Genomic DNA, 24326 nt, shown 5'->3' with positions numbered 1-24326 from the left:
ATTCACACATTCTAGTGTGTCCCATAGCATTATGAAACTTTCCTCTTAAACAATTGTAAACATTAGACTCTTCCTTTTAATAAAGTATATAAACCTCTCTCATTCTCTCCATCCTAAAAGTATATATGACCACCTAAAGAAACCCGTAACACTAAAGAAAATTTATATCTATTAACTATGAAATTTGGTTGGCATTTCAAGTTCTTAAACATTTTTATTTTGAAATAGATTCATAAGAAGTTGAAAAAAACCACTACAGAGGACCACGTATCCTTCCCTGAGTTTTCCCCAATGATTACATCTTCCATAACTGGTATAATACCAAAATCATGAAATTACCATTGGTATAATGGTGTGTATAGTTTCATGACACTTAATCACACCTGTATATTCATTTCATTACCATCACAATCAAAATACAGAACTACTGAGTCACCACAAAGATCTTCTTCCTCATTATAGTCACATCCACACTACCCCCTCTCCCATCCCCAGTCCCTGACAACCACCAATTTATTCCCCATGGCTATGAGAATGTTATATACTATATAAATAAAATCATATACCATACGACCTTTTGAGATTGGCCTTTTTCCACTCAGTATAATGCCCCTGAGACTCATCCAAGTTGTTAAGTATATCAATTCTTTGTTACTTTTTATCGCTAAGTAATATTCCATCACATGGCTGTATCATAGCTTATCATTCACCTAAAGCATTTAAGGAGACTTTGGTTGTTACCAGGTTTTGGCTATTACTAATAAAGCTGTTATTAACATTCTTGTACAGGTTTTTGTGTGTACATCAGTTTTCCTTTGTTTTAGTTAAATGCCCAGGAGAACGATGGCTGGATCATATGGTAAATACATGTTTAGTTTTTTTTGTGTTTTTTTTTTTTTTAAAGAGACGGAATCTCACTCTGTCGCCCAGGCTGGAGTGCAGTGGCACGATCTCGCTCACTGCAACCTCCACCTCCTGGGTTCAAGTGATTCTCCTGCCTCAACCTCCCGAGTAGCTGGGATTACAGGCATTGCACCACCACGCCCAGCTAATTTTTGTATTTTTAGTAGAGGCGGGGGTTTCACCATGTTGGTCAGGCTGATCTTGAACCCCTGACCTCAGGTGATCCACCTGCCTTGGCCTCCCAAAGTGCTAGGATTACAGGTGTGAGCCACTGAGCCCGGCCTATGTTTAGTTTTTAAAGAAACTTCAAAACTTTTTCCAGAGTGGCTGTAATATTTTACATTCCTACAGACAAGGTGAGAGAGATCTAGTTTCCCCATGTCCTCACTAGCATTTGGTATTGTCTCAATTTTTTACGTACTGTTACCCTTCTGATAGGTGTGTATTTAGTTTTTAATTACCAACAACAAAACATTGTTTCTGACCTGAGAGTAGAAGAGAAGAGTTAGTTGGCTACATCTTGCCTATTACCAGGACATAACAGTCTACTTCTTTGAGATCAAAGAAGGAAAAGGGCTTTTAAATAAATACACAACATAAAAAGATGTAAACTGTAAAATTAGTAATGTTGAAGGGAGAAAAAGTGCAGAGCTTTTGTAGGTGATATAAATTGTTATCAGCTTAAAATAGGCTGTTATATTATAGGATATTTTATGTAAGCCTCATGACCATAAAGCGAAAACCTATAGTAGATACATAAAAGATAAAGAAATCAAAGCATACCACTACAGAAAATCATCAAATCCCAAGGAAGACAGCAAGAGAGGAAGAAAGGAATATATATAAAACAACCAGAAAACAAAACGACAATAGTAAATCCTTATTTATCAATAATTCCTTTAAATGTAAATAGAATACATTTGCCAATCAAGACACACAGAGGGGCTAAATGGATAAAAACACAAGACTCAACTAAATATTGCCTACAAAAGACTCACATAGACTGAAAGTGAAGGGTCAGAAAAACATACTCCACGCAAATGGAAATCGAAAGAGAACAGGAAGTACCTATACTTATACAAAATAGATTTTAAGTCAAAAACCATCAAAAGAGACAAAGAAGGTAATTATATAATAAAAGGGTCAATTCATTAAGATAAAACAGTTGTAAATATATATGCATCTAACATTGGAGCACCTAAATATATAAATATTTAGGATTCTGAAAGGAGAAATAGATAGGAATACAAAATCGTAGGGGACTTCAAGATCCCACTTTCAACAATGGATACATCATCCAGACAGAAAATCAATAAGGAAATGTTGAACTTTTTTTTTTTCTTTAAGAGATAGGGTCTCACTATTGCCCTGAGCGGAGTGCACTGGTGTGATCATAGCACACTGCAGCCTCAAACTCCTGGGCTCAAGCGATCTTCCTGCCTCGGCCTCCCAGGTACCTGTGATTATAGGCATGCACTACCATTCCTAATTTTTGTAAAGACAGGGTCTCACTATGTTGCCCAGGCTGTTCTTGAACTCCTAGCCTCAAGCTATCCTCCTGCCTCAGCCTCCCAGTGTTGGGATTACAGGTGTGAGCCACAGAGTTCAGCCAGTAAACACTGAACTTACACTTCAGACCTAATGGACCTGACAGAAACACATATAGTATTCCATCCAATAGCAGCAGAATGAATGCATTCTTTTCAAGTGCACACAGAACATTCATAGCAGTATAAAATTAGAGATCAATGACAGGAAGAAAAGTGGAAAACTGACAAATATGTGAAAATTAAACCACATGCTCTTGAACAACCAATGGATCAAAGAAATTAAAAGGGAAATTGACAAATTTCTTGAGACAAATGAAAACGGAAACGCAACATACCAAAATCTATGGAATGCAGCAAAAGCAGTTCTACATAAAAAAAGAAGAAAGATCTCAAGTAACCTAACATTACACCTCAAATAATTAGAAAAAGAAGAATAAAGCCCAAAGTTAGTAGAAGGAAGAAAATAAAGATCAGTGGAGATAAATTAAACAGGGACTTGAAAAATAGAAAAGATCCACAAAATGAAGAGTTGGTTTTTTGAAAGATAATTGACAAACCTTTAGCTAAAGAAAAAAGAAGACTTAACTAAACAGAATCACAAATGAGAGAAGAGACATTACAACTGATTATCATAGAAGTCCAAAGGATCGTAAGAGACTATGAATAATTATATATCGACAAATTAGGTAACCTGTAAGAAATAAATTCCTAGAAGCATACAACCTACCTATACCGAATCATGAAGAAACAGAAAATCTAAACTAACCAATAAAAAGGTGATTCGATCAGTTTAAGGAAAAAAAAAAAACTTGCATCATAGGAAAGCATCTGTAATGACATCACTGCTAAATTCTACCAGATATTTAAAGAACTAATACTAGTCCTCAAACTCTTCCAAAAAACTGAAGAAGAATATCCCCAAAGTCATTTTACAAGGCCAGAATTAATCTGATATCAAAGCCAAAAAAGGACACTACAAGAAAAGTTACCAGCCAATATCCCTGATAAACAGATGCAAACTAGCACATTAAAAGCATAGTACACCATGATCCAGTGGACTTTATCCCTGGATGCAAGGATGGCTCAATATATGCACATCAATGTGTTACACCATATTAACAGAATGAAGAACAAAACTATATGATCATCTCAATACAGAAAAGGCACCCAACATCCTTTCATAAGAACTCTCAACAAATTAGGTACAGAAGGAATGTACCTCAATATACTAAGGGCCATATATCACAAGCCCACAACTAACATCATACTCAGCAATGAAAAGTTGAAAGCTTTTCCTCTTAGATCAGGAACAAGACAAGGATGCTAACTCTCATCATTTCTATTCTACATAGTTCTGGAATTCCTCACCAGAGCAATTAGGAAGAAAAAAGAATGGCGTTCAAATTTAAAGGAAGAAGTTAAATCGTGTTTGCAAATGACATGAACTTATGTACAGAAAACTCTAAAGCCTCCACCAAAAAAACTATTAGAATAAACAAATGCAGAAAAGGTGCAGGAAACAAAATCAACATACAAAAGTCAGTAGCATTTCTGTACAGGAACAACGAACTATGATCTATCTTAAAAAGAAATCAAGAAGACAATCCATTTACAATAGCATTAAAAACCCCACTTATGAATACATTTAACCAAGGAGGTGAAAATCCATACACTGAAGACCAGAAAACACTGATGAAAGATGAAGAATATCCACATAAATGGAAGGATATCCAGTGTTCGTGGCTTGAAAGAATATTGTTAAAATGTCCATACTACCCAAAGCAATCTACAAATGCAATGCAATCCCTATCAAAATTTTAATGGCATTTTCCACAAAAATACAAAAAACAGTCCTAAAATCCTGTGGAACCATAAGAGATTCCAAACGGCCAAAGCAATCTAGACCAAAGAGTAAAGCTGAGGGGCATTGCACTCCTACTGGCATTAAAAAACACAGCAACCAATGGAACAAAACAGATAAATCCAGGCATTTAGAGTCAACTGGTGTCTGACAAACATGCCAAGAACAAACAATGGGGCAAGGAGACAGTCTCTTCAATAAATGGTGTCGGGAAAAATGAATATCCACAAACAGAAGAATAAAATTGGAGTCTTATCTCAAACCACATACAAAAATCAACTCAAAATGGATTAAAGACTTAAAATGAGGGACCTGAAACTATAAAACTATAAGGGAAAAAAAAAATGAGAAAAAAGCTTGACATTGGTCTGGGCAATAATTTTTTGGCTATGACCCCAAAAGTGTGGGCAATAAAAGAAGAAAGAAACGTAACATCAAACTGAAAAGTTTCTGCATAGCACAGAGTGGATAAACACCAACCAACCTACTGATTAATTGGAAAAAAAATTTGCATATACAATAAGAGATAATATCCAAAATATATAAATAACTCAATAGCAAGAAAACAAATGCTCTGATTAAAAAATTGGCAAAGAATCAGAATAGATATTTCTCAAAAGAAGACATATAAATCAGGAACAGGCATATGAAAAAATGCTCATTCAACATTACTATTCATCAAGGAAATACAAATTAAAACAAGATCACCTCACACCTGTTAGAATGATTACTATAAAAATACAACTACCATATGCAGCAATCCCACTTCTGAGTGTATATCCAAAGGAACTGAAATCAGTATGTTGAAGAGAAATCTGTACTCTCATGTTCATGGCAGCATTATTCATAGCCAAGATATGTAATCAACGTTAAGTGTCCATCAATGGATGAATGAAGAAAATGTGGTAAATACTATTCGGCCTTTAAAAAGGAAATTCTGACATTTGCAACAACATGAATGAACCTGGAGGACATTATGCTAAGTGAAATCAGCCAAGCAAAAAAGAAAAATAGTGCAACATCTCACTTACATACTGAAGCTAAAGAAGCTTACTTCATAGAAGCAGAGTAGAATGGTGGTTGCCACAGGCTGGGGGAGTGAGAGATGGGAGAAATGGGGAAACATTGGTAAAGGGTACAAAGTTTAAGTTATGATGAGTAAGTTCTGCAGATCTATTGTATGGCATGACTACAGCTAATGTATACTTGAAAATTGCTAGAGGCCGGGCACGGTGGCTCATGCCTGTAATCCCAGCAATTTGGGAGGCTGAGGCAGGCGGATCAGGAGGTCAGGAGTTCAAGATCAGCCTGGACAACATAGTGAAACCCTGTCTCTACTAAAAATACAAAAATTAGCCAGGCAAGGTGGCACGCGGCTGTAGTCCCAGCTACTTGGGAGGCTGAGGCAGGAGAATCGCCTGAACCCAGGAGGTGGAGGTTGTGGTGAGGCAAGATCGTGCCACTGCACTCCAGCCTGGGCAACAGAGTGAGACTTGGTCTCAAAAACAGGGAAAAAAAAAAAAAAAGAAAAGAAAAAGAAAATTGCAAGGAGAGTAGATCTAAATGTTCTCATCACAGTAAGTTGGTAAGTATGTGAGGTATAGATATATTAGCTTGATTTAGTCATTTTACAATGTATACCTATATCAAAATATCACATGTACACTGTAAATATTTGCAATTTTTGTCAGTTATACCTTAATAAAGCTGAGGGGGAAGGAAAAGGCCAAACTGATCACTTATACGGGCAAAAATGCAAACAAGCTGCTTTTCTCTCCAACTTCTAATAACACAAGGAGAAACTATATGTCTTCTAGAACATTGCTAATTAGTACCTAAATTAGATTCTAATTAAGGGATAAGTAATGACTACTTTGCCAAAAATATTAACCTTCACTAAGCCACATGTTTAAAAACTTTGGTTTATAGATTTGCTTACTTAAAATCACTAGACTTTATAATCCAGCTGTGGAAATGACCACATGAACATAAAAGACTGGCTTACCTATCCTGTTTATATATAGCAAAATTTCAAATATTAATGGAAATAAATAACTTCAATTATCCACTAGGTCAAGGATATTTCAGTAGGAAGAATGTCATTAATGGTAGCAATCTTAAATGCTGAGAATTCTCCCAACTTTTCTTTTGCCTGCAAATTATGCCAATAATTTAAAAGAAATATACCATACCTGTTTGATGGGTTCTGCAATTAAACACCCAACTACTCTCTTTTCATCAGATATAAAAAGAAAAGTTTTTATTTTGTTTGGACATCTAGGAACAACTTGCTGGAAGCCCAATTCATTATCAACAAGTTCTTGGACATCTTCTACCTAATGATTTTAAAAACCAAGACAGGTGAATGTTTTAAAAAGTACAATAGAAACTATACATATTTATATACACAGAATGTATGATTACTGTTACTTTAGACTCTTTAATTTCTATTTCTTAAATTTATACACCTCCAAAATTATTTCACTATTGATGCATGTAGCTGCTACTGTGGAAACAAGGTTTTAAGAACCTATTTTAAAGATCACTGGCAGAAATTCAGACACCTGGGAGGGATAAGGAATAGGAAGCATTAAAACAGATTTGTTTTAGCTTTATTCATTATTCACAGTGACTAAACACCCAACCTCAGAAACACAGGCAACACCAATATAAGAAATAGACCCTAGGGGCCATTAATTTCTCAACACTGAAAGCTTAGTTTATCTTTCACAAGGGAAAGATGAACATAAAAGATAAGCTGTGGAGACTTATCTGCCTTCTTTACTACTTTGTCCTACAATTCTTAGTTTTGTATAAATTGCTACGAAAGTAATCATTAAGCAGGTACCCAAGTGAATTATCTGTCAGCAAAGGCGGTTTGCACTTCAACACAGGTTGATTTCTTGGGGGTGGGGAAATGCAAGAGTTAAAAAGATAATGTTCCATACCTTTTTGATAGCAAAGCTTGGATCATGTGGCAGAACCAACACGATTTTCCCATCCCAAAACTCTGCTACTACACGTTCTTTCTTCCAACCCTGCCAAAGGAAAACAAAAGGGTCACAGTTTAATTTGTGAAGAGAAAAAAAACCAACATTAATTAATTTGATGTGGAGAAGACAAAAGGCTAAACAATAACAGATATAAAAAAGATGAAATTCAACTAAAAGTAACGTGGGAAGAGAAATAAAAGATGTCTAAAACAGGTACCTGGCCTCAACAAGCTGATATCCTATCTGGAGACATGTATATGACTATAAAACAAGGTAAAGAGGTAAAGGTGCAGTGGCTCACACCTGTAATCCCAGCACTTTGGGAGGCCCAGGTGGGTGGATCACTTGAGGTCAGGAGTTCGAGACCAGTGGGCAGGTAGGGGAGGGGTAGAAGAATAAGCCAAATTCCAAGAAAAGGCTAAGTAAAAGTCCTTATATGTTTGTCCCTTATGCTTGACAAGACCACAGATGGGCGCAGTCTTACAACTATTTTAACCTCAACCCCCAGCATAGTGCTTTGGCATGTGGCCCTAGTGTTTGAATGATACTGAAGTATTATGGTACTGAAAAGGGTTTAAAAACCTTGGTAAGATGTCAGTGAGCATAATGGGGAAGGTGGTTAACTTGCCTTCAGGCTAAGGCAACTAACTGAATAAGCAAAGGTGCAGAGAATGGCAAAAAAAATCTGGTGTAACTGACTGATTGGAAAAAATGAGGTTGAAATATTAGAAATAAATTTAATAAGATCCATGACAAAACTATAAAATGTTCCTGAAAGACATCAAAGATATGAATCAATCAGAGGTATACTAAGTTTCTAAGTATACACTAGGTTTATACTATAGTATATACTAAGTTTATATAATAGTATGTGCTATACTAAGTTCCTAAGTTATACAAAGATTTTTTTTCCCTAGAGAAAATGGCATTAGTTTGACTAGTTTCAATGAAAATTCGAATAGGTTTTTCATTTGAGGGGAACATGATAGGCTCTTTAATTGAAAGAGTAAATGTGCAGAAAAAGTCAAGATATTTTTTACAGAGAAGGATGAAAGAGAACTTACCTAACTATACATCCAATACAGTATGAAGCTATATTTATAAAAGTATGGCACTAGCACAGGAACAAATGGATGGTGCAGAAGTGTCCAATAACAAACCCATTTATATGTAGGAATTTGGTATGCATCAAAGGTGGCATTGCTAATCAGTGTGGAAGATAAACTAGTCAAACAGTAATGTTGGCACACTTTGCAGTCCTTTAGGAAAAATATAAGGATCCATCTCTAACACTATGTCTTGAAAAACTTCCAGTGGATTAAATGTCTAAATATAAAATCTATAGCTATAAAATTTTTAAATGTAGGAAAAACTTACTAATTTTGGGACTGAGATGATGTTCCTGACTTAAGAAACCAGAGGTCACAAATTAGCTAAATAAAAATTTTGTTTTCTTTGTAGCAATATACACCACAAAAAGGTTAAAAAAAATACAAGTAACGGTATTTGCTTGTATATGCAGAAAATATCTCTGGAAGATATATAGATGAACCTATTAATGCTGGATGCCTATAGCTAGGGGAACGAGGTTTCTGGAAGGGGTATGGAGAAACACTTTTCACTGGATATACTTTTGCATTCTGTGAAATGTGAATCATGTGGAAGTATTACTATATCAAAAATATAAATTCAAACCTTAAAGGGACAGGGAGAACATATTTGCAACCCAGGAATAATATACAAAATATATAAAGGATAACATGCCCAGTATGTTTCCACAAATTAAAGAAAGAAATCCAATATGGTATAGTCTGGTTTCATCAGAGAATGTGGCTTATTCCAGCGGCAGGAGCTTAGAGCTGGAGAGGGAATGTGTCATGTGACAAGGTGGGCAGGAGCCAAATATGAAGAGATCTGCCAGCCAAGGTAAGGAGTCTGGGTTTTATTCCCAGTGCAACAGAAAGCTGTCAAATTTGAAGCAGACAATGTCAGAACCTATGTTTTAGAAAGAACTTTCTGGCTGATGTAGAGATCAGATCAGAGAGGGCAAGAATTTAAACTATACACAGACACACTTTCTCTTTTGTATATATTTTATATGCACATATATAGGAAAGGTTGAGGCCAGATTAAAGAGCACCAAACTTCTGGCGGGAACTTTTTTTTTTTCCAGAAGTATGTAGAATCATACTAGACTTATGTTTCATTTATGACTTTTTTTTTTTGAGATCGAGTTTCGCTCTTGTCACCCAGGCTAGAGGGCAGTGGCACAATCTTGGCTCACTGCAACCTCCGCCTCCCAGGTTCAGGCAATTCTCTTGCCTCAGCCTCCCGAGTAGCTGGAATTACAGGCACCTGCCATCACGCCTGGCTAATTTTTTGTTAGTGGAGACGGCGTTTCGCCATGTTGGGCAGGCTGGTCTCAAACTCTTGACCTCAGGTGATCCACCCACCTCAGCCTCCCAAAATGCTGGGATTACAGGCGTGAGTCACTGCACCCGGCCTAGACTTATGTTTTAAAATGTTATTTCTGGTAGCACTATGGGAACCCAGAAAGCAAGCTGTTTCAATAAACAGGCTAAAAATATTGTGAAGGCATTAACTGTGGCAATAAACATAGGGAAAAAGGAATGTATCTGAGTAGCAGGTACAATCATAAAGATAGGGCCAATGATAGGATGTGTTTGGACTTGAAAGGTGTTTAATAAATGGGTGGGACCTCTCCTCTCAGAAAAAACCTGGAGAAGTCATGGGAAGGCTATTTTTGTCTAAGGCTATCTATAAAGACAACACTGTAGTGGGAAGAGGGTATCTCTGTAGGTCTCTGAATTTTGTATATCTTGACTGTTCAGCTCTGCTCAGAATGCAGTGTTTACAAAATATTTATCTTATATTGAGATACTAAGCTTGAAACATCATCATTAAAAGTTAACTTTTCCAGCTGGGTGGTGGAAAAGAAATGTCTCTTTTAAAGTAGTTTTACTTCTAGAACAGACTGAAAGACTAAGTTTTGGCTCACCACATATTTGATTCCTTCCAGAAACCTGTGGTGATGCTGTACATGCTGCATTTCATCTTCAGGGTTGGAAGCAGTATATATCATACCACAAGACTTGCACACAGTAGCCCCAAAATGTTTCTGTCCAGCGTCCTATAATTGGGGGGTAAAAAAAACCCATTTAAATATAGCACAAATAGCTCTAAATTAAGTTCCTATAACCATTCATTCAAATTTCACCTAATTTTTTTTTTCTGCTGACACAAGTGAAAAACTAAATGAAAATCTGGTTACTATATCCTCCTTCCCTCCCCCAAGACAAAATGAAATGAGATCAGGCCAGGTGCAGTGGCTCACGCCTGTAATCCCAGCACTTTGGGAGGCTGAGGTGGGTGGATCACTTGAGCCAAGGAGTTAGAGACCAGTCTGGGCAACATGGTGAGACTCCATCTCTTTGGGGGAGGGGGGAAGAGAAGAGATCTAAAAATGCAATAAATTGATGAAAGGGAATTATTTGAATGGACAGTGTAAAAACCAAAGATTCTTTTATTTTTACAAGATTATTTACTAGACCCATGGTTCTAAGAAAGAATAAGATTAAATTGTGGAAATTAAAGCTAAAATGAACAACAGAACTCTTTAATGAAACTCTTAAAGACCTGAAAAAGCCTTATTTCAAACAGGAAGGGCGAAAATTTTAGGACTTCTATATTAATTATACAATATTTTTCCTTAAGCAGCTAAGAATATTAAATTATTTTAAAGAATATTAAAATTATTTGACCCAAGAGTTGACAAAAAATAAAGTGCAGGAAAAGAACAGATAAATTCAAGAATATTCAGTGTCACCACCTACAACTCCCATTCTGTCACATAAAACATTGCTTAATGTCACTGAAAATACCAAGATCTGAACTGTGTAATACAGGGGTTGGCAAGCTTTTTCTGTAAAGGGCTAGATAGGAGAAGCTTTGTTTGGAATTTACTCACAATGATGAGCTGATCTTTTGTTTTTTTACTTGTATCTCTGGTATTAGTATTTTTCTGGATATTGGTCTGTTTCATGAAGTTGATAAATCCCACAGAAAACTGTTCTTCACCTAAAGATCTTGACACAGAAAGTTGATAAATATTATATAAATTTACAATTTTTGAGGAATTACAAGGGAAAGAAAGCAGCCATTTATCAGAGTACCTTGCAATTTTTAGTGCTTTCTATCTGACATTAACTTGATGAGGTAATAGGGACAGGAACAACGAGAAACCTGAGGCCCACTCAGAGAGGGTCAGTAATTTACTCAAGGTAAAGTAACTAGTAAATGGCAGTGTTAACACTCAAATCCTGGTCCTCTGACTCCAAGTCCTAGGGACTTTCTTCTATAATATCAGATGCACATAGATGCACACTTTGGAAATTGACTTCACCCTTTAAAAAAAGATTTTTTTGCTTTATCAAATCTTAGGACAATATTTACCCTATACAGCTATAAAGAAATTCCTGGGGTACTGGAGAAAATAAGTGTAATACTGAACTTCACAGATCCACAGGAAATCAGAGTCACCATCATATTATGACCCAGCAACGTTTTACCTGGGCAATGAAGCTAGTAAATTTGCTTTTCCTCATACCAAAAGCAGCATCTCACTACTCTGAAACTCTTAAGGAAAAAAAACAAAAACAAAAACATATTTAGGCTGAATAGATGTAGTTGAGACAACCTTTACCTATTATGAAAGAATGTTGAGATTCACTTACAGAGGTTGCAAACTGGAGCCCCTCAGGCCAAATCTAGCTAGCAGATATGTTTTGGTTGGCCCATATGGTATTTAAAAACTTTGGATTAGCTACCAATATTTTAAAATCTAGAGATTTCACTTAAAAATGTGTATTTCCAATATTAAAAGAAACACTGTAAGATCACTAACCCTCTATTCCATCAAAGAATCTATGAGTTCAAACTTGGAATAGCACATGCCCTTTTAAGTGGGCAATTCTTCAGCTGGCCCTAGTCTCCACCCAGACTGCTGGTTCTGTAGATACTGAGTTTGTAACCCTTGCCTTGTAATGAAAGGACCTTAGTTTTCCAGGGACCAAAGGAGTAGAAATCCCTAAAGAGTAGAAGTAAATAAGAAAAAAAAAAAAAAAAAAAACCCTATACCCCAAATAAGAAGTTCAAACAGGAAAAAAAAAAAACCTGACAAAGTAGAAAAAAAAAAAAAAAAGGTGGAGCATTAGCTCCACTGCATTAAGCTAAGTCAAGCTGTCTTCTTACCATTTGTCTGAAAAGCAGTTTTCAAACTGACTTGACAAATCTATGCTAAGAAATACATTTCACATGACTAGTACAGACATAAAACCAAAGTTTCACTAAATATACTTGCTGTGTGAGAGATACACTATTCCACTAAAAATAAATGCTATTGTTGGAGGCCAAAAGAATGAGGGTTGTGACCAACTCAGTATACCACTGGAGGCTATATGAACAAACAGCAAACTGTTCTCATGAATGCAGGTTGTTGGCAAACTGACAAACTGCATCTGCCACCCAGAAGGAATGCTGAGGGCAGTCATGCCCAGGCACAGTGTTTCTTGCAATTATCTATAGGCACATTTGAAGCCTGTTAGCAATCATGTGAACCTGTGATAAATCAAGCAGCTGACCTTTACCTCCTCCTCCCTGCTCTTTCTACCCAATAAATATGAAAGGCTGTAAAAGCTCAGGACCCTTGCTCACTAGAAGCAAGGAACTCCCGACCCCTTCTTTAAAAAGATCCTTTTGTCTTTGTCTTCATTTCTGCATTCGTCCACCTTTGTTCAGTCCCATAGTAACTGTCACAAGATATGACACCCTAAACTGGTCTGATGAACTACTAATGGGCTGCTTCCTACAGTATGAAAAAACACTCGTCCAAGTCACTGACCCTTTTCACCTTATGCAGCCTTTGCTAAGTAACTCAGCTCTCCCTGACCCTGCATGCATGACAGCCATCTCTTTGCTTCCATTTCAGCAACTGTAACACTATTTGTTTAAATGTCTACCCTCCTCTAACCATAACCTCCTTGATAGCAAGACCACGTTAATTATCTTCACATCTGTAGAACTCAGTATAGTTCAATAGTATGTGATACTCTCTAAATGTTCATTGAATTTTAAAAGCCAAAAAACAAATGTGAGACTAAGCACTTTGAGAATCTGTAATCTATCTGAAGTAAGATTAAATCTCAAATTGCTGATAACTGACATTTTGGAGTCTACAAAAAGAGCAATATCATATTATTTAACAAATAGTATCCCACTGTCTTTTTTTTTTTTTTTTTTTTTTTTTGAGATGGAATCTTGCTCTGTTGCCCAGGCTGGAGTGCAGTGGCACCATCTTGGCTCACTGCAACCTCCGCCTCCTGGGTTCAAGCTAGTCTCCCGTCTCAGCTTCCTGAGTAGCTGGGATTACAGGCGTGCCCATCATGCCCAGCTAATTTCTGTATTTTTTGGAAAGACGGGGTTTCACCATGTTGGCCAGGCTAGTCTCAAACTCCTGACCTCAGGTGATCCACCCACCTCAGCCTCCCAAAGTGCTGGGATTACAGACGTGAGCCACTGCGCCTGGCCTGTCTATGCTAGACTAAATTAGTATACACTTTTATCAGTTAATTGTGGTAGGCTTCTGCTATGGTTTGAACATGTCCCCCAAAGTTCATGCGTGAAAACTTAATCTCTAGTGCAACAGTTTTGGGAGGTGGGGCCTAATAAGAGGTGTCTAGCTCATGATGGCTCCACCTTCATGAATGGATTAATGTTGATTATTGAAGGATGTGAGGCTGCAAGCCAAGCTCTCTTGTTCTCTCATGCACACTCTCTTGTTCTGCCTTCCGCCATGGGATCATGCAGCAAGAAGGCACCCACCAGATGTGGCTGCTTGATCTCGAACTTCTCAGCCTCCATAACTGTGAGCCAAATAAATTTCTGTCCATTATAAATTACCTAGTCCATGGTATTTTGTGATAGCAACACAGAACGAACTAAGACAGCTCCCATCTTCAATAAAAGGTCATGAAAGATGACAACACAGGTGAAAAATGGGAAAGGTCAGAAAAACTAGAAACAAACCTTTGAAGAGGGAAAGCTGCCCACCCATCCTAGTCACTGAGGAAATTTAAGGTGAGGTGCTCTGAGAGTAAGGAAAATGTAGCTGGGAAGTTCCTTGCTTAATATCTGGAGTTATTTATAATCAAATGGGGAGAGAAGGATCAAAGCTGCTTAGGAAGAGGATGTTTAGACTGTAAGAAACTACTTTTTCAGAGCTCTGCCACCTATCATGCTCTCTACCCATCCATGCCTCCCCCATCGCAGTCTTTAGCTTTGAATAGGGTACTGGTAGCTTCAGCTATACTTTATGATAACATTAAGCTGCTGCAAGTTACTCCTCCAGCCAGCTTTCTCATCTACAAAATGGGTAATAATGGTACCTACAACATGAAGTTGTAAATGCTTATTAAATTGTAGCTACTATACTATCACCCAGGGAAGGCAATATGACCTAATGGACATTTGGTTCAGATATAGATTCTAGTCCTGGTCCTAGCATCTAATAGCTGTGCAACTGTGGCTAAATTACTAACAGTTTCTTAGGCTGAAAATGGAATAATAGTATCTACCTTCTAAGTTGTTGTGAAAATTAAGATAATAGATATAAAACTACTTATTATGGGTAAGGTATTATATAATAACATTAGCAATTATTATTAGTCAAGTATATAAAGATCTTTTCCATCTCTCAACTCTTAAGTTCTTACGACGTTTCTATGAGGGACTGATTTCATCACCCTATTCTCAATATTATTCTCCTATTCCCCTTAGTGAGGAAGAAAAAAAAACTCCCCAAATTAAGTAGCATGAGACTGAAAAAGAGACCCAGAGGACCTGTGTAATTTATAAGGCTTGGACTTTAAAACAATAATAATTCTCACCTTTTTGAATTGACTGAAGATGCACTGAAGATTGGATAGACAGTGGACTTAGGAGAAACTGGTAGGGGAAAAATCATGATAATGTGTATTACCAAATAAAATCAAAGCTTTAATTCATAAGATTTCAAAGGTTAATAAGACAAAATACTACTCAAGATCAAGATTTAACAAAGAGGCAAAGGTAATTCCATGGAGGAAAAACAGTCCTCAACAAATGGTGCTGGACCAATTACATGTCCACATGCAAAAAAATTACACCTATTCAAACCTTATGTAAAATTAACTCAAATGGATCACAGATCTAAATGTAAAACTATGACCAGGCGTGGTGGCTCATGCCTGTAATCCCAACACTTTAGGAGACCAAAAGCAGGAGGATCGCCTAAGGCCAGGAGTTCAAGACCAGTCTGGGCAACTTCGTGAGACTGTGTCTCTACAAAAAAAAAAAATAATAAAGTAAAAACATAAAACTATCAAACGTCTAGAAAAAATATTAGGGAAAAATTTTCATGAACTTGGATTTGGTAATAAGTTTTACATATAACAGCAAAGGCATAATATATAAAAATTAATTTGGACTTTATCAAATTTAAAAATTTTGCTCTACAAAAAATAAAGAGAATGAAAAGATAAGCCACAGATTGAGGGGAGAAAATATTTGCAATCATATATCTGATCAAAAACCTGCATCCAGAATATATAAAGAATTCTTATGGTATGTCGATAGTTCAGTGATAAATCAGAATTACTACTGATACACCCAACAACATGGATGAACCTTAAATGTATTACTAAGTGAAATAAGCCAGACCCCAAAGGATATATATGTGTAATGTTTTTCCTGGAAAAGATAAAACTATAGAAATAAAAAGCAGATTAATGGTTGCCAGGGGGCTGAGGGGAAGGAGAGTAACAACAAAATGTAGGCATAGGGAAATTTTAGGGTGAAGGAACTGTTCTGTATGGTACTGTAATGGCTAATACATAATTCTATACATTTGATAAAACCCACAGAATTGTAAAAATCACAAAGAATGAACTTCAATGTACATCAAATGAGAAAAAAAAATACGTATAAATATCAACCAGGCTATTGAGGTAGCCTAAGATGGAATGCAGACTGTGAGAAATGAATCTAACTATATTAGAACTGTATAGCGTAACGACACTGAAGGAGGTAGGGGGAAAAAGAGAAGCTGTCCTAAGTAACTTTAGCAAATGGTGTTTTGACTAGAAGTTATAAGGATAAAGACAAAAAGACTGCACTTAAAAATTGCACTCTAGGACGAGTGCAGTGGCTCACACCTGTCATCCTAAAAAATACGTATATTATTTAATATATATATTAACTATATATGCAATTCTACAAAGAGAAAAAATTGAAAATATATCACATTTATAGAAGAATGGCATGAGCTGATATAGGATTCCATAAAAGCTTACTTCAGCAATAATTACATATAGAAAAAGAGACTGAATTAGATGATTCATCTCAACCTCAACATGAACTATGAGATGAAAGGTAAGGGAGGCCAAGGCGGGTGGATCACCTGAGGTCAGGAGTTTGAGACCACCCTGCCCAACGTGGCGAAACCCCGTCTCTACTAAAAATACAAAAAAATTAGCCGGGCATGGTGGCAGACACCTGTAATGCCAGCTACTTGGGAGGCTGAGGTAGGAGAATCGCTAGAACCCTGGGGGCAGGGGTTGCAGTGAGCTGAGATTGCGCCACTGCACTCCAGCCTGGGTGACAGAGTGAGCCTCTGTCTCAAAGAGAAAAAAATTGCACTCTAATTGGTTATTTCTCACAGGGGTATGAATTAACAATTATGAAACTGTTTTACATGTTTACTGGGACAGAACAAATAAGTAGGTGGATAGTGAACAGTAGGAACTAAGTTTCTCACTGTCCAAGAAGGAAGTTACCGATGAAAAAAGGATAGAAGAAATCCTGGAGTACTGGATTAGAGTTGGAGATATCAACATCCAGTTGGCAATATGCAAACAAAGAAATAAGACAGAAAATGTCACAGACAAGACTAAAGACACATGACAATTAAACATAAAAAAAAAAAAAAAAAAAAAAAAAAAAAAAAAAAAAAAAAAAAAAAAAAAAAAAAAAAAAAAAAAAAAAAAAAAATAAACATAATATAGTACCTTGGATTGGATACTGGGACAGAAAGAAAACATTAATAGAAGATTCCAAATAAAGTTTAGAGTTTAGTTAACAGTAATATACCACTACCAATATTTGGTGAACTCCAAATGAAGTCTAGTGTTTGTGGCCGGGCACAGGGGCTCATGCCTGTAATCCCAGCACTCTGGGAGGCTGAAGCGGGGGGATCACTTGAGGTCAGGAGTTTGAGACCAGCATGGCCAACATGGTGAAACCCCATCTTAACAAAAATTAGCCGGGCATGGTGGTGGATGCCTGTAATCCCAGCTACCTGGGAGGCTGAGGCAGGAGAAATGCTTGAACCCTGGAGGCAGAGGCTGCAGTGAGCCAAGATGGTGCCACTGCACTCCAGCCTGAGCAACACAGCGAAACTCCATCTCAAAAAAAAAAAAAAAAAAAAAAAAAAAGTCTATACCAATACAAGTTTCTTAGTTTTGACAAAAGTATTACAACATAAGATGTTAGGAATGGAGGAAACAGGGTAAGAGATACACTGCTACTCTCTGTACTTTAACTTTTCTGTAAATCTAAAATTATGGCAAAATAAACAATCTATTAAAAGAAAACAGCAAAGTTAAAACAGCTATTGATTTGAGGAAAATAGTAAGTTGAGAGTGGGCTAAAAAAACAAACTTTAACTTTGCATTGAAAAATAATTAGAGCTCATCCTCTAGAAACAAGGCCAAGGCAGGTGAGAGTCTGAGCTGCTATTGGTAAGTTACTTAACCCAAGTCCATTTCCTCATCTATAAATGGGCATATCAGGACCTAGAGTAGTTGGGAGAATTAAATGATAAACTGTAGTTAAGTAATAAAATTTTGGTCTTTTTATATTACTTTCATTATTTCTCCCATATCCTTATACCATTTGTATTTTTATTCACTATTTTTCTTTAAATTGACTTAGACAATGTACTAAAATATATTTTAAAAGAAAAATTTATAACTATTGTAAGTAGATGCCTTTTAGTTATATTTTCTATTGTATCAGTGCTTTGAGCACAATCTATGAAAAACATAACGTATACTAAATACTTAGCACTGCCTTATATTCAGCACTCAGTAAATACTAGTTATTAACATCACATCTCAGAATCATAAAAAAACAGCTTTATGTATTCATAGTTTAGTAAGTTATTTAATCGAACACAGCATAAATTAGGAATAGGATTTCAGAACTGACAGGAATTTAAAAATTAACTTTAACTCTTTAGAGATATCTTCCTAGATCATACAGCTAATTATTAGTAAACCTAGACAAAAATCCATGGTTCTTGATACTTAATTTCAGTGTCATTTATGAAACTTAGTAAGTTCTGCTCACAATTGGACTTTGATCACAAATATACATAATAGTTTTAACTTCTATTATTTTGGGTGAAAGATAGAGTAGGTATGATTTTATAATGAGAACACTCAACTCTAGAGAGCTTAAGTAACTTGGCCACAGCCATAGACCAATTAAGCCTAATATTTTGTCTAAAATTTTAACTTAGGATCTCGTTTCTTGTTTTTCAAAACGCAATGCACTGCTTTACTACAGAAAACAGTGTCACAGAGATAAACAAAGATACTAATCACAGGCATGCTACTGAAAAAAGACCCAGAAATTATAAGAATTATTATTATATAATGTATGTAATAAAGCATTATTTTAAGTAGCTAAATTCATGCGAGTTTTCTCTTACTTGTCTTATTCTCACCAAGAGAATCCGCTGAAGGAAAAGCCTCATTTTTATCAACTTTATGTTCCTTGGAAGAAACTCTGTCATCTGATGAATCCTGAAAATAGGTTAAAAAAAAAAAAAAAAAAAAAAAAAGGAAAATCTGTAATTTTTAACTATTTTCTACTGAATGAATCCCAGCAGATCTATTTCTAAAACAAAAGATTTGGTTTATTATGAATTACATTTCATAATGTGATTTTCAATTTTCAAACTATTTTTAGGAAAACTTCCCCTGTATTCACTAAGTGTACATTACCTTTAAAGCCAGAGTACAGCAGGGCCTGGTTGCTCATGCCTGTAATGCCAGCACTTTGGGAGGCCGAGGTGGGTGGATCGCGAGGTCAAGGGATTGAGACCATCCTGGCTAACATGATGAAACCCTATCTCTACTAAAAATACAAAAATTAGCTGGGCGTGGTGGCACGCACCTGTAGTCCCAGCTACTCGGGAGGCTGAGGCAGGAGAATCGCCTGAACCCAGGAGGCGGAGGTTGCAGTGAGCAGAAATCGTGTCACTGCACTCCAGCCTGGCGACAGAGCAAGACTCCGTCTCTAAAGTAAAAAAGCCAGAGTACACATGTTGTAATCTGTCATCCTCTCAAAAATGTGTTATACTTCCTGATAGAGATGGCAGAATGATTACAGACCATCACTTCCATAATGAAATGAACAAAAAAGTGAGTAAAAATGGCAAAAATTTCCCCAGCAGCCTCCAGACTGGAAAGGGACAACTTTTTGCCATAAACTTTAAAAATGAGCACCTAAGGAAAGAACAACATTCTAGAGTCACTGGAGAGTAGCAGGAATATGGGAAAAGCAAAGTAGAAAAAAAATCCTGACAGATTTCCCTCATACTAATTTGGGAATTACTAGGGAATATACAGCTTGGGGAAAAAGGAAAAAAACTCTTGGTTAAAGTAGAACTTCTACTCAAAACCATAATATCCCAGCAGAGGTGGGATAACCCATCAGTTTAACACTTTTCAGGGCTCCATGAGTTGGGGAAAGGGTATCCTCACGAAAATCAGATTCCCCGGCCAGGCGCGGTGGCTCACACCTGTAATACCAGCACTTTGGGTGGCCAAGGCAGGTGGATCACAGAGTCATGAATTCAAGACCAGCCTGGCGGAGAGGGTGAAACCCCGTCTCTACTAAAAAATACAAAAATTAGCTAGGTGTGGTGGCGGGTGCCTGTAATCCCAGCTACTTGGGAGGCTGAGGTAGAGAATTGCTTGAACCTGGGGGGCGGAGGTTGCAGTGAGCCGAGATCATGCCACTGCACTCCAGCCTGGGCGACGGAGTGAGACTCCATCTCAAAATAAAAAAACAGAAAATCAGATTCGCCCTTAGCTAGCAGAGATGAATCCCAGACATGGGTATTTAGCAAAATCCTGAAAAAGCACAGCCCCATTCCACAAATTTAAAATGCACAAAAGCCCAGCTTCTCAACCTACTGAAAACTAACTTAATACCAAACCCATAAAGTGAAGCTAAGAAAATGAAAATAAGACAGAAAAGAGAATTACAGAATTCTCTATTACACTGGTTACAGAGAATTCATCAGATCACCATTCATTTGGTACACCACCAGGCTGTACCAAATAGATAAGAATAATCATCAGGAGATGCATGGGGAAACTGCAGACTCTTCCTTTGTTTTACTGGATTGAGACAATTTTAGCTTGAGTTATGCCCCAAACTTTCAAAAAACGTAATTTTCATACAAATGTATAAGTATAAAGCACAGTTTAATACATTTTGATAAAGCTTACTCTTGTAATCAAAATCCCTATCAAGACACAGAAGTGTTTTGTTGATATAAACAGAAAATGAATTAGTAAAATTAGACTGTCATGGCTTAGCCAGCAAGAATATATCTCATTTAACAATCTACTTGGCCATACTTGATAAACAGGAAAAAAAAAAACATTTGCAGTGAGGACTAAAAACTTAAATGCCTTACAAGGGCAGCAGTAAGTAAAATGATCAAAACTAAACTGATCTAAATAGATATACACTGACTTAGAGAAATGAAGAACCCATATTTGTCAAATGGTATGATACTCAGCCTTATACTCAGCTCTGATTATTGCCATGTAGAAATGAAGGCTCAGCTTTCAATATGAGACACCAGAAATGTTTTTCTTGTATTTAAAAATAATTTTGGCTCCAACTTTTAAATTATGTAGGCCAAGCAAAACATTTATGGGTGAGATTTGGTTTACTGGCCACCAATTTATCTTTGCCACTGAGGTTTCAAATTTAGGTGATTACGAGAGATATGGAAAGGGGTTGAATTTGAGAGAAGCTAGTGAGGAAGGCAATGATGAGAGGTGGGTTAGGAAAGACATGACTATAAGCCTGAGTGTACTGGGTATCATATAAGCCTATCATTTCTCCAGCTACAAGGGTCGTGATGAATATAAACAAGCCACCATAGACATGGAAGCCCTGATCTGGAGACAACCTTTCTTAAGGTTGCTTCAATGGCTTTCTGCCCCTAGCTGCCCCACAAAACTCAACTTTTTTTCTGATGAAGGTTATAAACAGGAGATCAGCAACAGAAGTTCTAGACCAGCATGGTCTAATATGGTAGCCACCAGCTACATGTACCTATTGAGAACTTAAAATGTGGCTGGGCCAGGTGCAGTGGTTCATACCCATAATCCCAGCAATTTGGGAGGGTGAGGCAGGTGGATCACTATAGCCCAGTAGTGCGAGACCAGCCTGATCAACATGGTGAAACCCCAGCCTCCACAAAAAATGCAAGAATTAGCCGGGTGAGGTGGTGTGCACCTATAGTACCAGCTATTTGGGAGGCTGAGGTGGGATTGCTTGAGCCTAGGAGGTTGAGGCTGTAATGAGCAGTGTGCCACTGCACTACAGTCTGGGTCATAAAGAAAGACTCTGTCTCAAAATAAATAAATAAACTCCTTACAGTAACTAAACACTGTGCTATCTGGCTTTATAAAAGCAGTCCAGAAAATAAAATTTTATTCAACTATGTCATTTATACTGAAGTTTTGTTATATAGCCATTTTTGAAGTGATATATTTAGCTTTACCTTTATTAATTTCTCTTTATTTTTACTGCTTGCACTCAGTAGTCCGCTTTTCAATTTCTCTTCTGGGACCAAGCACTTTGGCACTTGCCTTGTCGCAAAAGTTTTTTTTTCACTGACAGTCTCTATATCAGAATCTTCAATCCCTTCTGATTTATTCTTCTGGGTGTGTCCCAGTGACGGCTCATTTTCCAGGGACCATTTTCTAAGAGATTTTTTTCTAACAAAAAATGCTGCTCCACCCTGGAGTGTAACTTGTGGTTTTATTTTTTGGCTTAGAACCCGAGGAGCATTGGGATTATTTTCAGCTGAATGACAATTATTTTCTTTCTCCACAATTGGCTTATAGATCACTCGATTTTGCTTGGAATTTCTAGAATTCCTTGATACAGGCTTGATGTGTCTATACTTTGGTTGATACTTAGCACTTAGACTCTTCTGTGGTTTTTTGTTGTTCTTCTTGGAGCAGACTGGTTTTCCTTGCATTTTTTCTGTCACAATGGGAAAAGATTTATCTTCATCACTAGTTTTTAGACAAGTAGATCTACTCTCTTTTATCAGCTTTCTCTCCAGTGGAGTGAGGTACCACTTATTTTGGTTGTAAAAAGATACAGTGGACACCGCAGATTTAAATGGTGAGCCTTGATTTGCTGATGGCAGTCTATTTACTTCAGTTGTTTTGAGCGCACTTAAAACAAAATGCCCTTGTTGAGAGCAATGCAGGTTTTCTTCATTTTTATCACTGTTTTGATAAAAACAGTGCTTTTTATTAGGTGATGGAAACAGATTTTCAGTGAAGTGTAAAAGGCTATAAAAAGAAACAAAGTCCATTGATAAGATTATTTTGCGTCAAAATTTACACAAATCTACTAAGTAATAAGCTCTACTTGTAGGTCATATTAAAAACAATACATGTACCCCCAAACATACACACAATTTTCTATTAGTTTAACAGTAGGATTCTCAAATTGTCTTTATCAAATAAAACATTCAAATATCTTCCCAAAGAGTTCATGAAAACAAATACTATATACAAAGAAGCTATGATAGACATATATGCATGTATGTTTTAAAATCTATTTCTATGTGTTGGCCATATATAAATTATAGCTCATATATTTTGCACTATTGTCTATAAGCCCCCTATAATAACTGTCTGTAATGAACTGACCCCCTGGGGCTTTTCCTGGGTAGAGTAATTAATATCTGAGTACACAGTCTTTCTAGAATTGTTTCCAGACAAGCATCTACTGTATGCAAAACACTATGTAAAATATCACAGGGGAATAGAAAGGAAAAAGGTAATAGCCGATTTGGTCTATTTCCTAGCCATAGAAAACAGCTTTCTTCAATGTGCTGCTTCTATGTCAAAAGAAAAAAACAAAAACTAAAAAACAGCTTTGATTCCCTTGAAAAGGACTAAATAATTCATTATGAAAACTTAATGTATTTCCAAACTAGAATTAGAATATAGGTTATCAGGTTATCACTGTAGACACAAGGAGTAGGCTAGCGGAAGAACGAAAATTTTAGAAAATAGGAGAGAACAAGAGAGACAAGAAGGCGGATTTTTCTAAGAGTTTCTATTCATAGGCTGAGATTCACCTGTCACAGTTCAAAGAATCCTGCTTCCTCTTCCTTGGAGTAAGCGCTGCCATTTTCTTTATTGAATTCCTAAAAGAAATGACAATAACCACATTCATCAAAATATTAAAAATCGCTTTATCAAAATTACACCCCCTTTAATTAGTCTATTTCACACCAAGTTAAAACCCTATTTTCTGGGAGGTCTTCCTCGACACTGCTCTCCTTCCATCCCTCCCAGGGTTACACACGCTTGTTCTGCCTCCATGGCACCCTATGTTTCCCTAATAGTCCATTTAAGACATTTCTTCGTTTTCCCATCTCCACAGCCTTCAATGAAGGCAGAGACCGTCTGTAACTTTTCTTCAGAGCTCAGCAAGAAAATGGGTGAAGCACAGTCCTCTGCCATTTTCCTAGCTGATGAGCCCGGAGCAAGCCGTTTGCTTCCCTTTTTATAAAAATCTCTTAAAGTCCTAAGGCTGCTGAAAACAAATGCCAGAATGCACGAG

At 36.8% G+C, this 24326-nt stretch overlaps 1 protein-coding gene across 1 annotated transcript in view; it reads right to left on the bottom strand.

The window, feature by feature from the left end:
- The window catches only part of ESCO2 (establishment of sister chromatid cohesion N-acetyltransferase 2), a 30671-nt gene that overhangs the window by 5666 nt on the left and 679 nt on the right, over positions 1-24326 (bottom strand). Inside the window, exons 2-9 of the mRNA XM_003272912.4 lie at positions 23839-23907; positions 22237-23041; positions 19135-19228; positions 15272-15329; positions 11296-11413; positions 10327-10458; positions 7263-7352; positions 6507-6650 (exon numbers count right to left, since the gene is read on the bottom strand). Coding sequence (XP_003272960.2) covers positions 6507-6650; positions 7263-7352; positions 10327-10458; positions 11296-11413; positions 15272-15329; positions 19135-19228; positions 22237-23041; positions 23839-23891 — 1494 coding nt within the window. The 5' untranslated portion in view covers positions 23892-23907. The remainder of the gene's footprint in view (positions 1-6506; positions 6651-7262; positions 7353-10326; positions 10459-11295; positions 11414-15271; positions 15330-19134; positions 19229-22236; positions 23042-23838; positions 23908-24326) is intronic.

This window comes from Nomascus leucogenys, chromosome 8 (assembly GCF_006542625.1).
Source record: "Nomascus leucogenys isolate Asia chromosome 8, Asia_NLE_v1, whole genome shotgun sequence".
Taxonomy (NCBI): domain Eukaryota; kingdom Metazoa; phylum Chordata; class Mammalia; order Primates; family Hylobatidae; genus Nomascus; species Nomascus leucogenys.
Note: the sequence above shows the minus strand (reverse complement) of the source record. Positions and strands in the feature narration are given on the sequence as shown.